Here is a 10109-nt window from a genome sequence, read left to right as displayed (position 1 = left end):
AGCCTTTGTGTATGTGTTTGTGCAAATGAATCTAAAGATGTTTAAGCTAGAATATAGCCTTTTGTGTGTTTTGTTGGATAAATCTTATTATTTAAATCTTAGATAAATTTTTAGTTGGATAACAGAAAACTCTATTGTGAAATTTTGCTAAAGTAGCGACTTAGGCAAAATCTACCATTTTAGGCAACTGATCGACTAATCGGCCGGCTTTTTTTTTTTTTTTTTGAATATTTTATTTTGCTCAAAACATTTGCTGCTCACCAATGGTTTTACGCTTGGACTCCTTTTTCTGCCTTCGACACCACAGTCTAAGCCACCGCTAAGTTTTCAACTTCTGATCTTTTAAGGCTTTATTGGCTTATAATCTTACACACCTACTACCTAGGCTTTTACTTTTCTACTTTTTCTTTTGGTCTTTAGAGCATCCACATTGGTTGGGGAGAAGGGGGATAATGTAAGAGTGATTAGGAAAGAGAATGTGGGAGGGGAGAGAAAAAAAAAAAAAAAAAAGTAATCAGACGCGTCAGGCGCGCCGACTGGCGCACCTGACGCGCCTCTGCACGCGCCCGGCTTTTGCCAAAGCGCACAGCCTTACTTCTTCTTTTTTTTTTTTTTTTTTTTTTTTTTTTTTTCCTGACAATATCCTCACATTTGCAGGACAATTCTTTTTCAATTATTTCCCCTCCACACTAGTTATTATCTCATGTAGGGAAGAATTAATGCTGAAATCTCCCCACAATATGCACAAGTGTGGATGCTCTTAGTGTAATTTATTTTTCCAGTAGGACTATGTTGTACCTTTTATTTTATTTTATTTTATTTTATTTTAATGGTTAAGAAACTTAGGTGCCGCTCATCTACTGCGCACTGGTCTTCTAATATATTTGACAACATTGATTTCAAATTCTCATATCGTACATGTTAGATACTCTGTATATCACTTACCATTTAGAAATCCTCACAAAAACTATTCTTACCCAAACCAATAAGAAAGAATATTTTATCGAAATGGATTTTGGGTTGTTGTTTTCATTGTTGCTTGTTTTCTTATTCAGAATAGAAGTGTGTGTATCAATGAGGCCTACACATATATACTAATGCTATATATATATATATATATATATATATATATATATATATATATATATATATATATAGATATGTATGTATGTATGTATGTATGTATGTATGTATGTTTGTGTGTGTGAACGATAAAATCTCTTTTATTTTAATAATTAATGATAGACAATATTTTGCTTCTGACTAAGATTGTAATTTTAAGCTAGGAGCTTATTTTGAGAACATTATCAAACAGAATTTATAGCTTATTAGTAGCTTAAAATAAGCTATACGCTCCTAAATAAGCTCTGCGAAACTGAGCCTTTATGTGTTTCATTGTTGCCTAAACCTAAACCTTACATTCCTAATTTTGAAAACAAATGTGTTTTTTCATCAACTTAACAAATTTAACATGTTTCTTGTAAAAGGAAATTCCCAAATCATACATGGAACCACGGAAGAGATATCAGCGCAAGGTTGTACTCAGGAATCGTATGAAGAAAGTTTGGAACATAGAGATAACTTATACAGGAGATTGTTGTTTTTTCAAGCATGGTTGGGCGAAATTCGTAAAGGATAACTCTTTCATCAATGGAGATACATTGGTTTTTATCTATGACCATCCTACTGTGTTTGACTTCTTCGTACTTGACTCATCCGGCTGTGAAAAGATAATAATTGAAGGTGAAGAAGCTCGAGTGAAGGGGTTGAAAAATAATAACGGCAATGATGTTAATTTTCAAGATAATGCTTTTTTGGTAGAGTTTGATGTCAATATAGTCACTCAAGTTAGGAAAGACGAGGATGAGATAGATGTAGAAGAAGAGAACAATGATGTTGGCTTTTAATATCATACGTCACGTTCCAAGAGAAAAAGAAGCATTACTGAAAGTAAGTTAGTTTCTCTTGATTTTCTCTTTAATTTTCATTTTGTCATATATTTCATATACTATTTACAGAGTTTTCTTAATTTAGGTGGATCTAAGAGAGCTGCTAAAGAGAAAAAAAGGGATGTTAGTCCTAAAAAAGGGAATGTTGATCTTGGGAAAAAGGATGCTAGGGCAAAGAAAAGGGATGTTAGTAAAAAGCAGGGTTGTAAAAATCCCGCCTAGGCGCTAGGCGCCCATAGGCCGTGGCGATTTCCGCCCTAGACTCCCGCCTAGGAGACCGGCCGCCTTGGCGCCCGCCTAGCGCCTAACTCGTCCGATTACGTCGAGTTAACTCGTCAATTTCTGTCGAGTTAGTCGAGTTAACCCGACCGACTCGACCTTGCTAATTTTTTCCATTTATATGACATATACATATAATATGACATATATACACTCGTAGACTAGTTTGATACTTTCAATCTTTGGATGATTGAAGTATTTGGGTATTTCATTTGATTTTTTTTGTTTTTTTAAATATTCTTTTGATGTTATGACTTATGAATTGTCATTATGTCATTTATTTGGATGTGTTATTTGATTGAATGTTGAAAACAACCTTATTAAAATTGTCAAATTGCAAGTCTGCTACTGTTTTTTTCGCGACCACCTAGCGCCGCCTAGATTCCGCCTAGGCGCCAACTAGGCCGCTTAGGCGCTAGGTGCTGCCCGGGCGCCCGATTAGCGCCCAGCGCCTACTGCAACCATGGTAAAAAGAAAAAAAATGTCAGTGTGATAAAAAAGAGGGATGTTCCTGATCATTTTGGAGTTGAGCTTTTCAGCTCAGGACGTTTCGTTCAACCTAAAAATCCTTATTTTGTGACCAAAATCAGGCCAAGAAGACCCAGTGATCTGGTAATTCTTCTACACGTACACTGCATTATATTTATTCTTAAGTTAATGCATGAGTGAAAGCTAAGTTTGTTGGCATGTCGATCTTGTTTCGATCTCAATTACATAATTTTTAATTTAATTTGCAGTATATACCGATTGAAGCCATAAGGGATAATCACAATATTGAATTGCCTGCAAATGTGATCCTGTGTGATGAGAAAGGTAAAAAATGGAACGCATACGTAAAGAAATGGAGTGATGGGCGAACATGGTTGTATGGAGGATGGTGAAGGTTATGTAAATGGAACCTTGTTCAAGAAAATGACCAGTGCATCTGTGAGTTTATGCCTTCATCATTGGGGCAAGAATTCGTCTTGCAGGTCACCATTATTCGAAGAAAGGACTTGGAAGCACTACCAAATTAATGTTTAATCTTAATGTTTTGAAGACATATATAACACACCAGGCCAGGGTTCGTTACTATCCATGTTCTGTTGGGGGCTTTCTGACATTTCTAGTTGGAGTTTAGTTTCAGTAATTTCTATTCGGAAAATTTGGATTTTAATTTATGAAACTTATGTTAATGTCGTCTTTGCTTTAGTTTCATACATTATTTTCTATCGAATTAGAATTTTGTTGGGATTAATTTATATGGATTAAAATAAGGTGTCAACATTTTATTAGTTACATGCTAAGATGGTTTTGCTCAAATATATTCATTTATATTGTCAGTCGGTTGGTGCTCTTCACTGATATTTTGTAAGTCTCATAATATAAATTTGAGTACAATTTGATGTAACAATACTATCAATGTATAGTTGCAGTGTGACCATAATTTGTTCCAGTTTGAAGTATTAGGAGATTTGGGGAAGGCTTAGAGCACTGTCTCCTGCATTGCAGCCGCATCCAGGGAGTCTAGAATCACTTCAGCGTATTTTTGGTATATCATTGCGAAATGCTAGCTCTGTTCGGGCTGTGTGTCATGCCCGGTGGCTTGTTTCTGCTCCTGGCTCCACAGTTGGCTATTTGGCTATGATGGATCTTCCTTCTCTTGGTCTGTTCGCTGCGTAGGTGCATCAGACTCCGTTCTTCTTTCTGAAGGTTTGATTGCCAGGTTTGTTGCACCGCCTCGGAGGGCAACAATTTTGGTCAAATGGCTTGCGCCGCCATCGGGGAGGTTAAAGCTCAATACGGATGCACTGTTCCCTACCAGTGGCGCGGGGGCCGGGGCGTGCCTCAGTGACTCTCGTGGATAGATTGTTGCTGGGCTTTGTTTTCGTGTGTCGACTTCCTTGGCTCTTGAGGCCGAAGACTTAGCTTTGCATTATACTCTTCAATGGTGTGATACAATGGTTATGCTCCCTTCTTTTGTTGAAGTTGATTGTCTCACTCTTACTCATATTGTTTCCTCTAGGATGGCGAGGATCTCGTGGAAGATAAAGGAAGTTATTCGGTCAAAGTACCTGCTAGGTCCCTGTACTGTAGCATTTTGTTCAATTTAGTCCCTGTACCTTAATTTTGTTCAATTTAGTCCATGTACCTTAATTTTGTTCAATTTAATCCTTGTATTTTAAGATTTAGAACAATTAAGAAAAATACTTAACACCGTTAACTTTTTCCGTTAAGTTTTGTAATTAGGACCAAAAAGATGTAGAAAACTTGAACCTTGAATCTCTAGTTTAAAAGATGAGCTCTCCACCGCTAAGCTACACACAACACTTGTTTATGGCTAGTTAAAATTATATAGTATTTGTTATCCTTGTGAAGCACTAAAGAATAAAAAAGGAAAAGGCGTTCACTGATTCACAGATGGCCCCACTTCCGCTCTTCGTATTTCTCTGGTTTCGAAATTACAGTGTAAGAACATGAACCCTAAATTCATGGATTCAAGAAGAAGGAGCACGAATGATACAATTGAAGAAACAACTCAAGGTATGTCTCCACCATTTAACTCTTTAACTTCAAATTACGTTTTGACATCACATGAACGAATTATAGAAGTAAAATTCTCCAGTTACTTTTATCCCAATTCTTGAACCAAACTCTGAAAATTCTGATTAGATGCAATATGGCGATTTGCGAACTGTAATCTCTTACTCTAAATCCAAATTTGTCATATGCTAGTTGCGATCCTGTCAGCTTTGAAAACATGGATTCTTAAATCTATTAAGCTATATGTATGATGTCTCTTTGTGATTTTATTTGTTTTTTTATCATTTATGAAATATAATCTGAATTGTTATACTGTATCTGTTGCAGGAGAGAGATTAGTTTTAAATCTAATTTTTTATTTTCTTTGCGTTTTTTATATGCTTGATTTAGAATAGTTATATTTATCAAACTCAAGTTAGAGTTATAATATTTCAGGAACTGAACCTTTGAAAAAAACAGTATTTACTTTCGTCATGGAGGAATATTGGTTCTAGTTGTAGAATATTTAAATGGAAAAATGAATGTATTTGAAGATGTTGATGTTGATACAATCTGTTATTGGACTTTACTAGAAATGGTAGTGAATTTAGGGTATAAGTTATATGAGATTAAGAGTATATATTATGGAGAACTTGAGTACACTGGTGGGAGTTTGAAAATTTTATAGAAGTGTGTGCATCAATATTGTCTACACATACTAATGCTATGTGTGTTTGTGTGTGTGTGCGCGCGTGATAAAATCTCTTTTATTTTTTTGTTGCCCAAAGGAATCCATCCACCCGATAGCCAGAAGACTAATCCCCTGTCCCTACTGTCAGCACACTAAGTAGTAGGGGACTGACCAAATGGTTTGCTCCATTCACATGGGTGGGGATCAAATCTCTTTTATTTTAATAACTAGTATTTTACCCGTGCGGTGCACGGCTACAATTTAAAATATTTTTATATTTATGTTATGGTTATATATATATATATATATATATATATATATATATATATATATATATATATATATATATATATAGAGGGAAGGGATCAGGTGCATTTGTGGCTTCCCGTGCGGTTGTGCAATGGATTAATGTGCATGAGTTTTATACTTAATGTGCGTGAGATTTGTACTCGATGTTCCTGAGATTTGTACTTAATGTGCGTCATGTTAATATGTGTGAGTTTTGTACTTAATGTGCCTGAGTATTGTGTTTAATGTGCGATGCGTGAGATTCGTGCTTAATGTTGTGTGTGAGTATTTCAGAATTACGAGCTCAGAAGGAAGCAGAACAGAAACTCACGCACATTAACGCCCAAGCTTCTTGTTACTTCTTCCTTCAATTTGGCTATGAATTCTGGATTATCAGCTACCTTCAGTGCAGTTGAATGTTTATATAGATGACGCATGCACATTAAAATTTGCACAGCAGCTAAGGGTAGATTTCTGTTGTATTATTCCCATAATTCTTAACCACCATAGCCCGCCTCCGCATCATCATCATCAGGGAGGGGGCAATGGCTACTGGGGATGGGGAAGAAGCTGGCATCAATATTTTCTGCTGCATTTTACACATTCACGCACATTAAGTACAAAATCTCAGACACATTAAGCAGAACACTCACGCACATTGAGTACAAATCTCACGCACATTAATCCACTGCACATCCGCACGGGAACCTTTCACTATATATATATATATATATATATATATATATATATATATATATATATATATATATGTATATAGTTAAATTTGAAATGCAAATAAAGCCATATAGTGTAATATTTAAATTAAAAATATTAGTTTTCTTATTATGTTATGTTTAAAAGGTTTTTTGACATGAAAAGGATAAGCAACTTATTGATCAAACATAGTAAGAAAACATCATATTTAAAACCAATTTTATATATAACTTTCCTGTGTCACAAATTATTTATTTAACTAATTTTGTAATAAGGAAAAATGTATTATATATAAAAATCTAAAAAAGTATATTAATACCAACAGTGCCTTAAAATTAAGCTGTGTATAATAATAAGTACGACAACCAACCCCTTTCCCATCTCTTTCTTCACTCCTCAATCCATCCATCCATTTCCAGAAGCTTCAGGCTACGACTTTCGTCTTTGCGTTTTTCGTTTCAGCAGTCCGACAACCAACCCCTTCCTAGTTCCTAACTGATATATATTAATTGTTGTTATATAAATAATCTTTTTTAGAATCTATGTAAAAATACCTAGTTCCTAATTGACATAAGAGATTGGTATAACAGAACCATTGGTATATAATAACTTTGGAACAAAATAAAAGTTACAAAATACCTGTAAAATAGAAAATACAGACATATTCTTTACACTTTATTACAGAAGTTTCACTTCAAAAACTGCCAAAAAAATCCTTTCTCCATGAACATTAGTACGTACAGCTGCAATACCTGCAATTGTCCAAAAAAAAGAAATCCAAAAAAAAAAAAAACTTAGATAAAAAAACTGCCAAACATTAGAGATGAATACTATCCAAATAAAAGAAATGCATTTAGTTAAGCAGTAGATATAAATTAAAATAATAATAAAAAAAAGTATTGTGATCGGAAGGATAATATCTACTGCATTATGGCAGTAGATTGGTAACCAAATAAATATAAATGAGAGTTATTATATATTAAAAGAAAATTGAGTCTATACAGAGATTATTTGTACATATAAAAATTTGAAAATATCCCCCTCAAAGATGTCATCTTCATCTTTTAACTCAATCGTGAACTCTAATCCTTATCCAAGGATGTCAGCAAACTCGGGACTTGATCTTCAATAAATTTAATATCCATGTTAATCCTCTTGCAAAAATAGTATTAAAATGGCATTTTAAGTACCTATTTTTTGGTACAATTATCAATGGGGTCCACTTTCAATTTGGATCGTGTCAAAGTGGATTCGGGTTTTTCGTAGTGAGACGAAGAGATTGATATATTGTGCACTCAAAATGGATAATAGGTGAATGAGATATTGATTCTCAAAGTAGACCCATTAAGTTGAAAAAATGAAAGAAAAAAGTGAAGCTTTTGTCCCATATTGGTTTGAGAAGAGGATTTGCCCCACTATTTATACAAGAACACTTTTAAAACTTATTGAATTGTATAGCTCAAAGGCTCTCTTTCGCGCGTAGGGGGAGTGCAAATCAAATCCCAAATTGAGATAAAAAAGTCTTGATGCACATTCTTGCTGCTGTGTTCTCTTTTGGGAGGTGGCAAATACGCCAAACACGAGCCTTCTAAACACTCCTCTTTCGTCTCCGGTTTTGGGATTATGCTCTAAGCAAAAATCCTTGTACTACACTCCGTTTCCTTTTGGTTGGAATAATAATCCGAGGATTATAAATTCCGGTTGTGTCGTTGTTGGTGATTGTGACAATCCCTACTGGTTGCTAATCGGCTGAAGAAGAAGGAGCTGCGTCGACAATGCTGACGTCGAGGAGGCAGCTGAAATTTTTTTTAATGAAGTCTTTTTTTTTTTTTTTTTTTTTTTTTTTTCAAACGGATGGAAGATCGCAAAACATTAGGGTCCAAGCATTTTGGCAGGATAATGAATATTTTGAATGGAGAGGAATAATAGAATTTAAATTTCTGGTATATATATATATATATATATATATATATATATATATATATATGTATATGTATATACATATGTATATGTATATACATATGTATATGTATATACATATGTATATATATATATATATATATATATATATATATATATACATATATATATATATATATATATATATATATATATATATATATATAACACAGACGGAAAGATTCTGGACTTGAGATGAGCGTCTCGTTTTGCCTTCCCCCTAGGCATCATGCGGTAGAGAATCTGATTTTTCTTTCGACTTCAAAGTTCTGGAGACAGTGGGTCATAGAGCAAGTCGGAGTAGTACTTGTTGTGCTTTTTCGTTCGTTGGCCTGTATCTTTCATTTGTTTGAGCAACTCGACTCAGATCTGAACTTTCGTCTTCTGATGATTTTTCAATTTGAGTTGCTTCAGATGAAGAACTTCTAATATGTTGAGCTTTCGGTGAAGGTGTCTGTATTGCTTTTCGCTTGGCGAGAGCTTTCTTCCCTGTTTTATCTTTCGATACATCTTGAAGAGCAGCCGGGGTTGGATCAGAAGCTGCAGTAACCAATGCTAGTTCTCTTGGTTGCCCACTTTCTTCCAAGTCAGGTGGAGCAGAGAGATTGGTTGAGGATGGAACTGGTACCGAGACTTCATTAGTGGTTAACTTCTCCCTTTTCTCTCGTTTTTGCCTCTTCTTCGTGGGTTGGTCAGTATCGGAGATCTTCTTCCTTTTGGACTTCTTTTCGGGTTTGATTGGACTAGAAACAATCACGCGCATCTCCACTGCTCTTTGTTTGTCACAACCAAGCGGCTTGGAATTCATATGATACACTTTCGGGCCAGGTGGGGTTCCTTCTTTAAGAGTAACTTTCTTGTAGTTTAGAAGGCGTCCGATCATAAAGCCAAAATTGATCTTTCGCGATAAGTCTCCGTGCTTTGTTTTGCCAATGGCCACATTTATCCTAAGAAAGTCGAAGACAACTTTCGACCAGTCAATCTTGAACCTATTCAGAAATGCATGGAGCATTTTCAATTTGTCCCTTGAGACATCATCCGTCCCAGATGTCTTGTGCTCCACAATTTTGTTGAAGATGTCCACATTGAATTCATAATCAAGTTTGAAACATTTCTTCTTCAATGGCCATTCGATTTCTGCAGAAGATTGGGCATTTCGAATGCTGTCATAGAAGGCTTGATGATCGAAGGTATGCTGAGAGAAATCTGAGTGATAGGAATCATCTCTTTTTGGAAAATCAAATGCCCATTTGAATATCTACACTTGTCACAGAGATTTCCTTGTCATTCACCACATAGTGGATGGTTATAGCATCGGAGGAAATCTTAGCATTAAGGTAGAATTGAGCCACATCACGAGCGAAGAAGAACTTGTAGGTGTGGGTGACGAAGTTGTAGAGTCCTCTATCTTTGAGCAAGGTGATGGCCTTTTCACCAAACTTTTTATCAATAACATATTGACAAAACCCATGGGCATTCCACATGAAGCCGCAAGCAATGAACTGCATCCGTGCTTGAATAAACTTCTCATCAGTAATGGGGTAAGGAAGCAACTCTTCCGTGGTAGTACCCTTGGCCTTCTTGGTGGAAGATTTTGATCGTGGTTTCTTTTCCATTTTGATGTTAATGGAAGGCAGAGAAAATTTGAGAGAGTTTTGTTTGCTTAGGGAAGATGACGAAGATGAGAAAACGTATCTGAGAAGGAAAGGGATGGTGAGTGGGGTTTT

The 10109-nt window shown here is 35.4% G+C and overlaps 1 protein-coding gene across 1 annotated transcript; it reads left to right on the top strand.

The window, feature by feature from the left end:
• The first annotated feature begins 1505 nt into the window (after window positions 1-1505).
• LOC109147373 (B3 domain-containing protein REM20-like) lies at window positions 1506-2171 on the top strand. The gene is made up of 2 exons (XM_019295032.1): window positions 1506-1895; window positions 2019-2171. The coding sequence occupies exons 1-2, from the start codon at window positions 1506-1508 to the stop codon at window positions 2169-2171; spliced, it is 543 nt and encodes a 180-aa protein (XP_019150577.1).
• Window positions 2172-10109: the final 7938 nt, after the last annotated feature.

The sequence above is a fragment of the Ipomoea nil genome, unplaced genomic scaffold (genome assembly GCF_001879475.1).
Source record: "Ipomoea nil cultivar Tokyo-kokei standard unplaced genomic scaffold, Asagao_1.1 scaffold1993, whole genome shotgun sequence".
Classification (NCBI taxonomy): domain Eukaryota; kingdom Viridiplantae; phylum Streptophyta; class Magnoliopsida; order Solanales; family Convolvulaceae; genus Ipomoea; species Ipomoea nil.
The sequence above is the reverse complement of the archived record's forward strand: the minus strand, read 5'-3'. Positions and strand labels throughout refer to the sequence as shown.